A 14,654-nucleotide genomic window follows, 5' to 3' on the forward strand; every position below is an offset into this window, starting at 1 on the left:
GTCTGAGATTCTGTCCAAAGGGGACATGTTCCCCCTGTTCTCAGGGCACAGGTTGTGTTCCTGCCTCCTCAGGAATTTTTGCCTGGAGTTTTTAGGACAGGCAGAGCTGTTATCTGAAAGGGGCAAGAGCACATACATTTTTAAGTAAGTAATTCCTACTCACCTGCTCTACAAGGAGAAAAATAGATGATTATCAAGAGAGGACCTGGGCACTCCAATTCACACTAAAAACATCATCCTGGCTAAAAGTCATCAACTTTGCTTGCTTTTTATTTTCGTTAATTTACGTTGCTTTTTATTAAATTCTGGGGTTTCTGTAGCTACAGTGAGGGACCAGCACTTTCCAGGCAACAAAACAGGACAGGTGTTGTTGGTGGAGTGGAATTTCTGCAGAAGCTGCTGCCAGAGACCTGAGGCCTTTGATGTCACCATTCTATCATGGATATTACAAGAAGGAAAGAGGAAAACAAGAGACTGATGTGTGCCCCAGACAGAACTCCTTGGAACACAGGAAGCCGAAAGAACTTAATACACGTGGAATTCAAAGGCCTGTTTCTTGCAGAGCTCATTTATGAGACATATTTCTGTATTAAGTAACCCAGCTGTGGTGAGTCCTGGCGTTTCTGAGCTGGGGAGGCTGTAATGAGCAACTGAGACTGTAATTGGAAATACCTTGGAGAAATTTATCCAACACCAAAACCTGGAGAGGCAGAAACCTAAATCGGGTGTTGCCTTTTTCTTGATTTGCTGCCATGACCACTGGAATATATATTTTCTTTTCCATGAGCTGGAAGGTGATGGTGAAACTTTGCTTTGGTCTTTGATGGCATGTTGGATAGTAAAATAAAAATATAAGAGCTGGTATTAATTTAGGCTTCACAGCTGGCACCATATCAGAGGGGAGAGGCCTTGTGTCCTGCTGGATGGCTGTGAGCTTGCGGGTGGGTAAATCCTGTGGGAAGATGTTCCACCTGGAAGTGTAACAGAGCTGGACAAATGGGCTGAGGGAGTGTTGGGCCTGCTGAACAGATACGTGCAGTGGTGGGTGGGGCTATCCCTGGGAATGGTGTCCGGGATAGTCTGGAATTAACGGTTTGTTCCTCTTTCCAGTCCTAAATTAAATCTGTGTTGTCACTTCTGTTATCTCCCTTGGCTTTGTAAGCCGTGATAAGAGCTCAGAATATTGGTTGGGTTTCTGGTGTTCCTTCTCCAGAGGAATTAAATGAGCTGAAAACAAGGTCTGGAAGTGTGAATAGTCGCAAAAGTGAACCTGCCTTTGGACAGGAATTAAACTCTTGAGAGCACGTGAAGTTGCCCAGCTTGGGGACAGGAAAACAGAAAAGAAGACCAGAAGTGTCTGAAGTTGTCCCTCTCCAAGAGCCAAACTGGACATATGACTTTGTATTTCTCTACAGCCTCACAGATGAAACTCCAGATGAGTAGCACCATTGTCCTGTTGGATTTGGGGTTTGGGAAGGTTGGCACCCAAACTCACATCAGTGCAAATTGTTCTTTGAGCTCCTGCAGCACAAATGTGAACTTGACAGAAAAGAAGAAATCTGGTGTCTGCTATTTTAAGAGGGAGGAAAATTGAGCAAGCTCTCTGGAGATCCATCCCAGGCAGCTCCACAACATGATCGGGGGTTGCTCTGGCTGCAGAACCCCTGGGCTGATGGAAGTTGTGGGATTAAGGCAAGACTCGTTCAGGAGGCTTGGCAAGATTGCAGCCTTTACCGAGCTTACTTTTGCCAAAAAAAGGTGAAAAAATGTATACTTGAGTAGCAGTAATGTTCATATCCTGACAGCTGAGGAAGGAAACACCTCAGACCATTGCCAGCCCCAAATCCATGACCCCTGAGTTTATTTCTGTGCAGTTAAAAATGAAACATTATTTTACGCTGTAGATGGCTTCCATGGTTTGAGTTCGAGGGGAGTGAAATTCTGTCAGATTAAAAACTTTGGGGTTGATCAATTAAATTTTTTGGCTGAGGCAAAATTGAGGTTGTTGTTTTACAGACCTGATCCATTCTTGGGGAAACCCCTGGTAGTATGCAAGTGACATCACCAAACAAGAAGACTGAAAACAGCTCTTTGAAAAGTGCTCAGTTTTCACTGAATTGGTAGCAGATTTTGTGATGGAGGGAGCTGGGGAGCCTGGCTTAGATCTGTGCTTTGCTGAATTCCAGAAATTGCCTGTTCAAGGACACTGATCATTCCCAGCCCTGGTTTTACCCCAGCATAGTGGGAATTACTGGGCTGTTCTTGCCAAGGTGCCGGAAGCTGCCAGGACCAGCAGTGAAGGGAGCTGGGAGATCCCAGTTGTGGAAGACAAAGCCATGCTGCAGTCTGGGCCTGCTGGGCCCTTCCTCTCCCATCCTTTGAGCCCCAGGAAATTTGGGATTTGTGCTGGGGCTCTGCCCTGCCCTTAAAGCCTCTCCACAGGGAGACACAGTGGATGGGAAGTGCAGGACCTGAAGCTTGGAAGATCTGGGATTTCCAGCTACTGGTTCTATGAACAAGAGATGATGTTTGAATATTTAAATAAGACTTACCTTTTTTAATTAACATTGCTTTTGGGGTGTTCAGCTTGAAGGTAAAAGTCTTCCATAAGCACCATTAGCTCCTGTTGTTCTTTGGGCTGGGGTCTGGATATGGTGATTCCCATGGGAATCTGTGGAGCATATGCAGGTCGGTGGTCACCCTCCAAACAGGGAAACACTGTGGAGAAGCCACAGAAGCTCATGCATATCCTTTGGGGCAGTGGGAATGCAGCAAATCCCATTTGCTCCATGCCCTTAGGAACTCCAGCCTTAGGTTGGCTTCTATTAACCCTTCTTATTTATCCGTAGTGAAGAACCTTTCAAAATTGTATTTTATTGTGATCAAGGAAGTACACACTGGGTTTTCCACAGTAGCTGCTGGATACCAAAGGCCGGAGCTGGAAATCTTTGCAGTAAACTTCAGTCACAAAATCAGTCCCATTTGCACTCTTTTAACTGGGCGTGTGTGCCTGGTATCTGAATTTAAGCTGGGAGAAGTTGCCACAAATTAGGAGCAGATTGGATTGATGGGTTTGTCTCCTCTTAATATGTCGTGTGGTTTCTTCTACCCTTTAGGGGGAAAACATGATTGGAGTAATTCAGTGCTGATCTTGGGAATACTAGTGGTGTTTCCTTTGACTCAGTTGGCCAGGGAGTTCATTAATGGTGGGAATACAAGCCTGCTTTTAAATTGAAATATAAATCCAGCTTGGAGCAGTACTGCTGGGTTGAAGGACTTTTCCTTTTGGATGAAATACTGGAAATTTGGGCTTGCTTATGGTTAGTATTATAATGATGTTAGAATTCTTGAGAAAAATATGTTGAGAACAGCCTTCTCTCCCTACCAGCACCTACTTGATCTTTCCAAACACTTGACTGCCTGAAGGCTTTTTTCCCTGCGTGATCCTTGTGCTGTTGGCAGTGACCTCCTTGCTACCCCAAGTGCCATTTAGAGCTTGAATGAGCAACCTGTAAAACAATTCCTGTGTTTTAATGTCATTCTAATGTTATTGCTGCATTGAAAGCCAAAGTGGTTAAATCAAGCTGGATCCTCCACAAGGCTGCAACTGCTTCGTTTTCCTGTGCCTCAGACCAGCCCCTGAGAGGGAAGCTCCTCATCTCACCCACGGCCACACGAGCTCCGTGTCATTCAGTGTTGTAACAGATGCACATTTATCTTGCAGCCCAAACTGCTGTAACTGCACCAAAGACCTGGAAGAAACCAAAAGACCAGACCCAAGCCACTGAGGAGGTGATAGAAGCAGAAATAGAGGTGAGAGGGAACCAAAGTCCTACTTTACCCAAATTTAAAGATGGTGTTCCTTGTATTTTGGAGACATTGCTTCCTCTCATTGTCTCACAGGGTCCACAGCAGTTTTGGGGAGGAACTCTGCTATTCCTCAGCATCCTTTAGATAACAGGTGTCAGTCTGCCCCCTTTTAACGCTCTTCAGTTTTCTTTGGGTTTGCCTAACGTAATGACTAATACAGTCACAGAATCACAGTCTGGTTTGGGTTGGAAGGCACCTTAAAGACTCATCTCGTTCCAACAGCTGCTATGGCAAAGGACACCTTCCACTAGAAGGTTCCAGTAAACTTCCACCAGCCTCCCAGCACTGAGGAACACCTTTCAGTGAAGGGTGAGGGAAAAGTGGGTTTGAATCCCTCAGCACTGCGCCATTTTGGTCCCAGGCCACTGTCCTGACATTTGGCAGGTTCTTAATATAATAGGGATATAATGACAAAGGATAGTTTTCCTGATGACCAACTGATGGAGAAGCTGACAAAGGAAAATGCTGAAATTTTCAGGCAAAACCACCTCAAGAATGATTAGATGAGTAAAGTAAACCTCCCTCACTGCTGTTCCAGTAGGGATATTGCAGCATGGAGCTGTGCTTAATATCCTGGGTCAGTATGGTGTTGGAATTAATTGAAAAGGGAGCAAGAGAGTAAAAATATAAAAGTTGACTGCCCAGTGTGTGGATAAAAGCTGAGTTGGCCAGATGTGATGCGGAGCAGGAGAGCAAAGGGTGCCATTGGGGCTGCACCAGCAGATTCATTCTCTACACTTTCCTCATGCTCCCCTGGAGGAGTCATGTCTCCTGCACCACCTGGCAGTTCCACTGAGGAATTCTTCAGAGAATTCCCTTGAAAAATCTGCAAGAAGCATTTTAGGATGTGGTTGGGAGCGGGTTGCGGATGTGTTGCCATCGGGTTGGGAGGCGAAAGGATCCGGAGCTTCCTGCAGAGCATCCTCAATGAAGTTACTGCTTTGTTCAGTGCTAAGATGTGCTGGGATTTCTCCCGGGAGAAGCACATTCCAACGCCTCCTCATCTGAATGCACAATCGGGCTGTGTCCTTGGAGAGCTCTAAAATTAACAGCCAGGGATACTATTAATACTTTTTCCTGAAACCAAGATTCTGGAATTGTGGCTGGATCTCACATTGCCTTCCTTAGTGATCTGCTCCAGTTGGCAGCAGGCATTTAAAGGAAGAATCCCCCAAAACAAGCACCGCGTGCCTTTTGCCATCCCTTTATCATGGATGGTAGGAGAAGAGGAAAGCAGAGTTGTACTTCCAGGCTGGGATTGTTCATAGCTTAACAGTTCCCTCCATCCAATCCTGTGGGGATTTCATGGTCAATGCTGGGTCTTTCCAGTTGCACCATTAATTATCAGTGGGTTGTCCGTGGGAATGAGCTGGTAAATCACCCGGTGGCTCAGTGTGGTGTTCCATATCCCTGTGTAAGATGCATTTGCATTCCTGCTGCTCCCAAAGATGCCATGTGAATGCATGAAGAGCCATTTCACATGCATTGAATTTGTCGGGGTGTTTCTAACAAAATCTCTGCCTTTGTCCGTGCTCCAGCCGAAGGAAGAGGAGGAACCTTCAGGGGACAAAGTACTTGAATCTGACCAGGAGAAAATGAGCCATGGGCTTCAAGTGGAGAGGGAGCCTTCAGAACTCAAACCAGTGAAACCCGTGGAAGAGAACGGGGAGCAGGAAGCAGAGTCAGTGCGAAATGGAGCCGAGAGCGTCTCAGAGGGCGAAGGCACTGATGCAAACTCGGGCTGCACAGAGAGCTCTGGAGAGGGGCCCACGTACCAGTACAAGCCAGGTAAGTCCTGCTCCCCTCTGATCTCTGCCTCCTACCTGTAAGGGCTGCTGACACCCCGTGTGTCACCCTCTGGCTGTTCCCATGGGGGATGGAAGGGGATTCAGTGTTCACCATGAGCATCTCTGCCAAGATCCACAATCCAGCAGGCCCTGAGAGATCTTCCAAGGTGGCAAAAGGGGAAAATTGGTTTTGTCTTGCTGGTCATGGTCAAGAGAAAATCCCTAATTCCTTGAAATTTTTGTGCATTTGGATACTGGCTGTAGCACAGTGGAAATGGCAGAGAGTTGATTCCTGTGTGATCAACAGCTGGAAACCATCCAAGAAATGCCACATAAACCAATATGCATCTGAAATAAGAGGTGGTTAAATAAGAAATGAAAGCGCTCATTGGGTCCTAAACACAAATATGTATGTTCATAAAGATTTAATTTCCTGGCTGAACAGTTGCATGGATCTTCTGATTTCTAGAAAAGTAAGGAAAATAAACAGTTTGTGATATTCAGTCCGGGCTCTGCCCATCTCAGTCCCATTGATTAGGGTGTAGGATATATATAGAGTACTTTTGTTATTTATGAAGACCTAACCTTTTTGTTATTTATGAAGATTTTGTAATTCATAGACCTGAACCTCAATTAATCCACCTTATTTGCAGAGAACTTAGGACCAACTTCTCAGTTGCTCCCAATTTTTAAGCAATTTTTTATTCAAGTGAAACTTCCTCCAGATAAAGTAGTCATTTCTTTAGGAGCCCAGAAATGAAAGAGTATAATAATAAAAAGCAAGGACCTGGAGAATCTGGTGTACAAGGAGAACCACCATTCAGGGATTCCACTGCAGTGGTTATTTCTGCCCCACTTTGTTCTGACAAAGACCTCAGTTGCTTTGGCTTTATTAATTAAGGACAATCATATTGTGGAGATGAAACACAGAGGCTTCTTGATAGTTCATCACACTCAGAGTACCTGACCAGTTCACTAACCAAGCACTTCTTGAAGTTAATCCATAGTTCATCAGTTTATGCAGTCAGAAGAATCCCAGTTGGGTCCAGATGTCCTTTCACTCATCTGGAGGCGTTGGGTTCATCCCTGGTAAAGCAGCATACATCAGACTTGTGCAACAGTCCTCGATTTTGGCTCTACTCTTTTCAGAAAGGGGAATTTCTGCCTTTTGGAGGAATTGTGTGTTTGATCCCTGTGTCTCCCTGAATTGGGGATCCTTCCTGTGATGCTACCCAGCTGCTCTTCACATTAAAACAGCTCACTGAGAGCTTTCCAGGAGAAGGAAGCTTTACATAAACTGCTTGTTGTTATGTTGGAGTCTTTCCATGGTAAAGGACAGGTACAGTGAGCAGGCCAGGAGTTCCAGCCAGGATCCAGCCAAACCATTTCTGCACCCCTGTGTCCTGAAACTCTGCAGAAATAAAACTTCATAAAGAGCTAAAGTTTGCACTTCTGTGTATTTTCATTCCCAGTCATTAAAACCCATCGTTCGAGTAAGTCACTATTTGTGGCCTCTGCAGAGGTATGGATGGTGAGATCCCAGAGATCCAAAGCAGGGTGCCAGGGAGGGAAATAAAGGAATAATAAATAGCTGAAGGGCTGATGAATGCTGAGTAATGCAGTCGGGCATGAGGGAGATCCAAAGGCAGCACCTCATACAGATGTTTTCCTTCAGATAAAACATGTTTTCTTCCCTAGCTTCAAACAAACTGTGTGTCCAGTACCAAAAATCACATCTCCAGGCCACCAGAGGCTGACTTTTCCTTCTGCTAAAGTGGCTGTAGGTTTATAGTGTGATTTGCACCAGGCAGAGTCCTCCATACCCAAAACACCCCCACGAAAAATAGGTGGAAAGTTGTAATTCCCAGATCATGGCTTCTTTTTTTTCTGGTTGTTATCTCCAGTCTGGGTTCACAGTTCCATGGCTTCACATTTTCAGAGTGTTTTTGTTCCATGCTCTGCTCTGCTCTGCTTGATTTCATGTTTATGACTCCCTTTTACACCAAACAAACCCTTTTAACTTCTGCACTTTCACACAGAAACAGGGAATTGTCCCCATTCCATGATATCCCACAGGAGAGCAGAAGTCAAATTAGATACATGGGTTAGAAATTGAATTAGTGAACAGGTCTGGGTGTGGTTGCTCTGGACCTGGCTCTACACTCCCCATTATTTATGTCCCTTTAATGTTATGTATGCTGCCTTCCTCTCTCCCTTAAAAATTAAAATTAAATTAAATTGAAATTTCCCTGGCTGGTGCGGTAGCCTCTTCCTTTTAGATGTACCAGAACCACATCTGGGTTTGTTTCCTGTGACTCTCAGGGACTTCTCTCCCTATAGAGCAGTGGAAGCCCCTGGACCCGGAAGGAAAGAAGCAATACGACCGGGAATTTCTGCTGGATATTCAGTTCATGCCTGCCTGTATCCAGAAGCCCGAGGGGCTGCCTCCCATCAGTGATGTGGTGCTCGACAAGGTGAGAGGAGAGCCCATCAAACAGGTACGTGCAGGGTTTTGATATAAATAAAGATCCCTAATGCCTCATTCCTGAACCATTTTCATGTTGGGTTTTGGTGGGAGGTGGGAGGAGTTGGTCTCATCACAAAATTCTACAAATAGAAGTGTTGGTGCCTGACAAATGTGCACAGATGATTAAAAACTGAAGCAATTTTGATGATTTTTATCTAGATTAAGTTATACCAGGTTGTTATTAAAATTTGAAATGACCAAGCCATGAAGAGCTGAGGATCCAAGCAAGGCTGGATGGAGAGGCAGTGGCTTCTGTTAGATCAATTAATTGATCTGTTAGATCAAATAAAAAGCAAAGAGAAGCTTTTGGGCAAACTGTTTTTTGATCTGAAGCAGTTTCACTATTTATAAGCTCATCTAATAAAAGATCTTGAAGAACTCCAGTCTTGGGCAGTTTGGGGATTTCTTTCCAGCCTCATCTCAGAGCTGATTGTCTCTGCTGGAGGTCTGGGCTTAGTGAAACACTTGGGATTTCTGAGTTCTGTGAGGCCTTGTTCTGCTCTCATTGAGTACTGGGGAGTTCCTTGGCTTTGATGGAACCAGGAAAGACTCACCCTTGAGACTCAGGGATGTGGGTGATCCTTGGGTGCAGAAACATTTCCGCTCTGAGTTTCATACCCAGGCAAATTGTAAAATGCAGCTTTATTCCCAAAATTATTTCATCTACCTTCTACTTTCCCATGATTATTTCTCACTGTTCTGTGTTTGAGCTTCCTCAGCTCAGTTGCCCATCTCTCGTGTTGGCACAGAAGCCATTGCTTTGAGGGAAGGTGGCAGTTTCATGCTCCTGAACCAAGACAGGCCCATGTTACCATGATTTTATCCTCCATAATCTTTGAAATGTTTCTGAACTCCACCTGTTTCCTCAATAGTCTCCTGAAGAAGATATATTTTAAATTAAATGCTTATTTTTAGCTGAAGTGTGGATGCCTAAAACTTGAGCAGCCTCTTAAAAGCTTTAATTTGGATGTTAAATATGATTATTATGGTTTAGCAGATGTTGTCTATATGGTTGCATGACCTCTGGTAGCTCAGCACCCCTGAGCAGCCCCTGTTTGTGTGCTCTGCTCACGGCACAGGTCAATCAGCCAAAATTGCCACTGAGGACTCTGGACCCCCGGATCCTGCCACGAGGCCCCGACTTCACGCCAGCCTTTGCTGATTTTGGGAGGCAAGCCCCTGGGGGAAGAAACGTGTCTGGCAGTGTGAGTTTACCCCAACTTGCTCATTTAAAAACTGGCCTTAACACTGATGAAGTCCCTCCTCAGGCTTTTGAGCCTCTTCTGATGCGCCGGTGGTTCTGGTTTTTTGTCAGGATGAATGCAGGGGTGATGTTTGCTTGGCTGACAAAACGTAGGGAAATTCAAAATGGTTGTGGCTGTTTGTCACGAGTAGGTGTTGTTTGGGAAGGGTTCGATCTCGTTCCGGTTTCCTGTGTGAGAGGATGAAAGTGTTTCCACACCAAGACCCGGCAGTCGCGTGTGTTGTCGCGTGTTCGTCGTACAACAAACCCAGCGTCAGCGCGTCAGCCTGGTGGGCTGTGCTGCAAAGCATACCAACAGAGCAAAGAGATTTTACTAACAAACAAAATACAGCAGCACTTGTGTGTTCCTGCTTTCTCTTAGCTTCCACATGTTGATTTGGTCACTTAATTCCTTGTTTTCCCATCTTTTCTGCTGTTTTTGTTTCACTTTCCCTTCTCCCTGTGTCTGGCTTTGCCCACATTCTGAAATCCCTCTGTGAGTTCTTCACTCATGCCTCTGCCATGTCTTTTCCTGGGGCACAGGTGCCCCCAGCACATGCTACCTCATCAATGCCACTGGAGGAGGACACTGCCGCCGTTAGGGGCAATCACTGCTTTTCAGCTATTGAGCTGCTTCTGCTGTGTCCATCTGTCTAACAACACAGCCATCGTGGAACTTTCAAACCTGCTGCTTCCAGAAGAGTTCCCTGAATCACTCCAACTTGCAAGCGTGCAGGTTTCCAGGAGTCAAACCCAGCGATTTTGGGTCAATGTAATATTTTTGCTTTGGGAGCGGCCTTGTGGCCAGTGCCTCAGTTCTGAGGTGCACATCCGTGTCTTGGAGTTGCCTCAGTGCCACAGTTTCTCTTGGAGCACCACCTGGTCCACAAAACCTTGTGAGGTCGCCAGTGCTTCCCACGTTTGGGATGTGCAGGTTGTGCTGTGGTGCCTCCTCTCCTGTCACGTGCTGAGTATCCCGAGCCCTGCAGCGTCTGGGTAATGCGTCTATCGCTCTTTGTCTCTCCGCAGGCCTGCAAAGTGCAGAGCACCCCTGGATTGCCCTCCCTGGCTCGGTGTGGGCCCCCAGCATGCCCTCTCTTGGTCTCGCCTCACCCACCATTGAGGAACCTGCCGATAGGGGTAAGCCAAATCCCCCTTTCTCCCCCCAGACTTTGCACCTTTTTGTAGAGTTGCCTTTTTTCCCCAACACCCACTGTTGATAAAGAACGACTGGCAGAAAACTTTACAAAAAGGTGCAACCTTGTTTAAAAAAAAAACAAAACCAGACTTGCATTGTACCCCTCTAGGCAGTCTTCAGTGGTGGGTGGGACATCACCAGCTGAGGGCATGCTGGGACGTTGGCCTGAGCGGGATCCGCGAGGGTCTGCACTTTGCAGACCTGTGGAAAGGGGGAGAAAAGGTAAGTCCTGCTTACCCCGTTCATTTGGAGCATTCAGCACATAACATACATCTTACATTTGCGCCTTTGCAGAGCAGAGCCTCTCCTTGCCTTGTTCTGGAGGATGGCTGGAAGGTGACATGGTTTAACCAGCCTGTCCTCGACACCAGTGGTTGTAGGATCAGAGGGTTCTGAGCCCAGCAATGCCAGATGTTCCCCCCTCGTGCCGCATGGCAACCCCTGCGTGTGTGCTGCCTGCCCCCAGCCATCCCACCTCTGCACAGGCCATGCCATGAACCATCAAACCACTGCCTCTTCCTTGCCCCAAATAATGTAGAGCAGCTCAGCGCTAACTGCTTCTGGCACATTTAGTCTTTTGTTTTGCTTCTTTGGCTTTTGTCTTTGTTTCCTTCTTTTTGCTTGAACATGTTTTATGACTGTTTCTGGCACTAACCAATGTTGCGTCAGATGGCACCGGGGTGGAGTTGCACAGGAGCAGAATGCAGCTGGGAAGGTTCTTTCTTGTAGGCAGGGTTAGGTGAGTGTGGCAGGTGAGGAGATGCAAACTCAGATGTGGGGCTGGAGCAGACAGGTCTGTCCCTGCACAGGATGCATTTGATTTGTCCTTCCCGAGAGGTGATGGACACTGAGATCACCTAAGTTCTTGTTCCTGGACGGCACCACCTCTCCCACCACTGAAGATCAATTTCACTGTGTGCATTCAAAGTCTCTTATAGAGGGAGAAGCACTTCCTTAATTCCTTCGATGGTTTCTAAAGTATTTCCATGACTTGCCTGAGTGAGAGCACTAGGTCAGTCTATGCTGCTGTGAGTCCTTGGCTCCTCTGCAGGAGTCTTGTACCTGTGTCTTCCTGCTTTCCTTTCCCACGTCTTCCTCCAGAAGAGCGGTCATTCAGATTAATGCTGGAGCTCCTGGTAATTGCCCCATGCCCCAGAACCATCATTATTTACAGGAAGCCAGGCCTGAGCTCAGGCACCTCTTTAACTTGCTGTATATGTCTGAAGCAAAAAACCCCAGACCACTAGATAATTTCTGTTAAAAGTTAGATCAATCTATTATTTTATTACACTTCAAAGGAGGCTTCTGTTCACTGATTGAAAACCTAATCACACAGTTGGAACTGAGTTTATTCACAGATATTAAAATCATAGTCTCAAATAAAATATTTGTTGTGTTGATGCCTGGAAGGTCTGGACTCAAAGGCAGCCTAATGTGAGGAGGTGACACGCTGGTGCTCCATGCATCCCTCAATTTTCCAAGGGAGTCACCTCCTACAGGGGTGGGTGTTTGTGAACAAGGAACATTAGCATGGACCCGTGCCCAAGGAAGCGCCAGCCTCTGTGACACCATCCCGCGCATTCCAGCCTGGCATGTTTGGGAGGGTCTCCAGGCCAGAGCTGCCTCTGTGCAGGAGATGGGCTGGCTGCAGGTCACCTTTCCTTGGCTTTGCCCCTGTTCTGGGTGGAATGATCTCAAAGGTTTGGGTTTTCTGGGCACATTCCAGCCTGGCTCTGATTACAGAGCTGTCCACAGGCAGGAGGTGTGTGGTCAGAGCCTGGGCAGCAGAACTGTGTAACACCAGAAGTGGTGTGTGAAGGCAGGGCTGTTGTCAGGCCTTGCTGTGCCAGACTAGTGTCAGTAAAGGCTCAGGGTGGGAGCAGAGAGGGGACATTGGGAGAGTTCAGTCTCTGCTGTAGGAAGCAGACACACGCACAAAACATTATGTTGTTTTGACATGTTGTTTTGACACACAAAAACATCCTGAAGGCTCCCTGTTCCACTGTTGACTCCTCAAGAGTGATCAGCTGGTGCAGTTGCACTACAAGTGGTTGGACTTGGTGATCTTACAGATCTCCAACAGAAAAGATTCTGTGAATTACAGCATTCACAGGGCTTGTGCCCCTTGCAGTTTGGATAATCTGCTTGGCTGTTTCTGTGCATGGCAGGGGATGTGAACAGGGATCTTTGTAAGCTGAGGGGAGCCCAGTGACACCTTGCCCCTCGGAGCCCTCTCCCAGGCATCACTGGGCACACGGAGCAGGCCATGGTGTTAGGTCATTGCCTTCTGACAACATCTTCCTCTGTTGCTGTTATCCCATAATGAAGCCGAAACAAGAGCTCCAGCATTGCTGGTGTTCCTGTTCATTTGCATGCATTTACCTTGTCAAAGGCAAGTGTTTTAACTCCCTCCTGCCTTTAAGTTGGATTTTGCCTTTCAGTAACACAAACCCAGGTTTGTGGCTGATGTATGACATAGGAGGCACCAGGCAAGAGCCCTTACCTCCTATTCATTGAAGCTCTTGAAATAACTGCAGTGGTTTGGCCTTTTTGATGCCTGTTGAAAATCCTTTTGTTGAACAAAGCAGTCTTTGAAATGGCCTGTCTTCCATGAGTGGCTGCTGAGCAGATTAATTACTGCTGTGGGAAGTACCGGGTTTGATAATGGAGTTTTGCTGTGTTAATTTGTACCTTGAGGTTGGCCATTTGTGATAAATGAGTTCAGAAATATAAAAGAGCGTGGGGGAAGAGCAACCTTCCCACAGCAGCTGGTACCTTTAGTCCTTAATCAGAAGCCCTCAGATGATGAAGAGGAGTTTTGGGGGTGTCTTGTGCCCTACCACTTGTACATCTGGTGAAAAGCTCCCCAGGTGTGGCAGGTTTTGTGCCTGTCTGGGAGGAGCATCACGTTACACAGGATTGCAGAGGTGCTTAGGCAGTTCCAAAGCACCCTGATTCCCTTTCTCCTGTGAAACCCAGAGTTTGTCCCATATGTGTTAGGATCTTTATTTTTAGAGTGCAGGAAATGCAGTTTTCCTTCACTCCTTCACTATGTTTTACATAATTCCCATTTCAAAATGGCTTTGTTGGAAGCAATCTCCAGTAAAACTTAACATTTCTGGCAGAGCTGTTAATTTATCATTGTCTAAGTGCTTGGGATGGCATGTTTGAAATATACCTGTAAGGGCTGAATTCTTCCACACCTTGCTGTGATGTCTCAGTTATGCAGTTTTTGACTCCCCAGAGGCACCTTTGGCCAGTCAGGGTTAGTTCAGCCCCCTATAGCAGCACCCAGAGTGCTGCTGGGTTGTGTAGGCAGAGTCGTCCCATCTCTCTGTTGGGAAAAGCTGCCCAGAGAAATGTGTTTGGTGTCTCCATATTCCCTGTGAGCAGCCTGGAGCAGTACTGGGTCGGAGGGACTCATGTCCCAGCAGGATGTGCTGGTGCTCAGCGGTGCTGTCAGCGAGTGTTGGCATTTGCCCCGGAGTGTGTTATCCAGTGTGAACCTAAAGTGGGATATAACAAGGAATGTTTTTATCCTAGTTGTTGAATGTTGGACCGAGGAGATCTCAGCCGGGCCAGAGGAGGGAGCCCAGGAAGATCATCACCGTGTGTGTGAAGGAGGACGTGCACCTGAAGAAGGCAGAGAATGCCTGGAAGCCGAGCCTGAAGAGGGAAAACCAAACCGAGGACCCAGAAAATGTCAAAACCCAGGTGAGAGCATAAGCAGGTCTGAGGATACAGCAGCTGCACCAGGTAGTGGTAATTTGCCTTCCCTCTTGTATGAGACAGTGAGAAAGGGCAATGAATTGCTGTTGGAATCCCAGCTTTCCCCTGCCTTGATGGTAGTTTTTGTATGTTTATTCTTGACCTGGCTTTTAAATGCCAGTCCTGTATATTAAGCAGAGAACACCACACAACCTCCTGTCTCTCTTCCAGGACTGCTTTCCTACTGCTGTTTTACTGGAATATTTCTGTCTCTGTTCTAAAGCAAAGAGCCCTACATTCCCAGCACAGAACCTGGTTTTC

The 14,654-nt window shown here is 46.6% G+C and overlaps 1 protein-coding gene across 7 annotated transcripts in view; it reads left to right on the top strand.

Annotated features, from left to right (window-relative positions):
• The window catches only part of EIF4G3 (eukaryotic translation initiation factor 4 gamma 3), a 101,320-nt gene that overhangs the window by 60,268 nt on the left and 26,398 nt on the right, over nucleotides 1–14,654 (top strand). For 4 of the 7 annotated variants that reach the window (XM_062507375.1, XM_062507371.1, XM_062507372.1 and 1 more), the window contains 6 exons: nucleotides 3,725–3,813; nucleotides 5,409–5,658; nucleotides 7,998–8,131; nucleotides 9,264–9,379; nucleotides 10,825–10,828; nucleotides 14,169–14,339. In XM_062507375.1, the coding sequence (XP_062363359.1) occupies nucleotides 3,725–3,813; nucleotides 5,409–5,658; nucleotides 7,998–8,131; nucleotides 9,264–9,379; nucleotides 10,825–10,828; nucleotides 14,169–14,339 (764 nt within the window). Of the gene's footprint in view, nucleotides 1–3,724; nucleotides 3,814–5,408; nucleotides 5,659–7,997; nucleotides 8,156–9,263; nucleotides 9,390–10,456; nucleotides 10,568–10,824; nucleotides 10,829–14,168; nucleotides 14,340–14,654 lie in introns of all 7 variants that reach the window. The other 3 variants (XM_062507368.1, XM_062507369.1, XM_062507370.1) reach the window with 2 other exon arrangements.

Source organism: Cinclus cinclus, chromosome 23, assembly GCF_963662255.1.
Source record: "Cinclus cinclus chromosome 23, bCinCin1.1, whole genome shotgun sequence".
Taxonomy (NCBI): domain Eukaryota; kingdom Metazoa; phylum Chordata; class Aves; order Passeriformes; family Cinclidae; genus Cinclus; species Cinclus cinclus.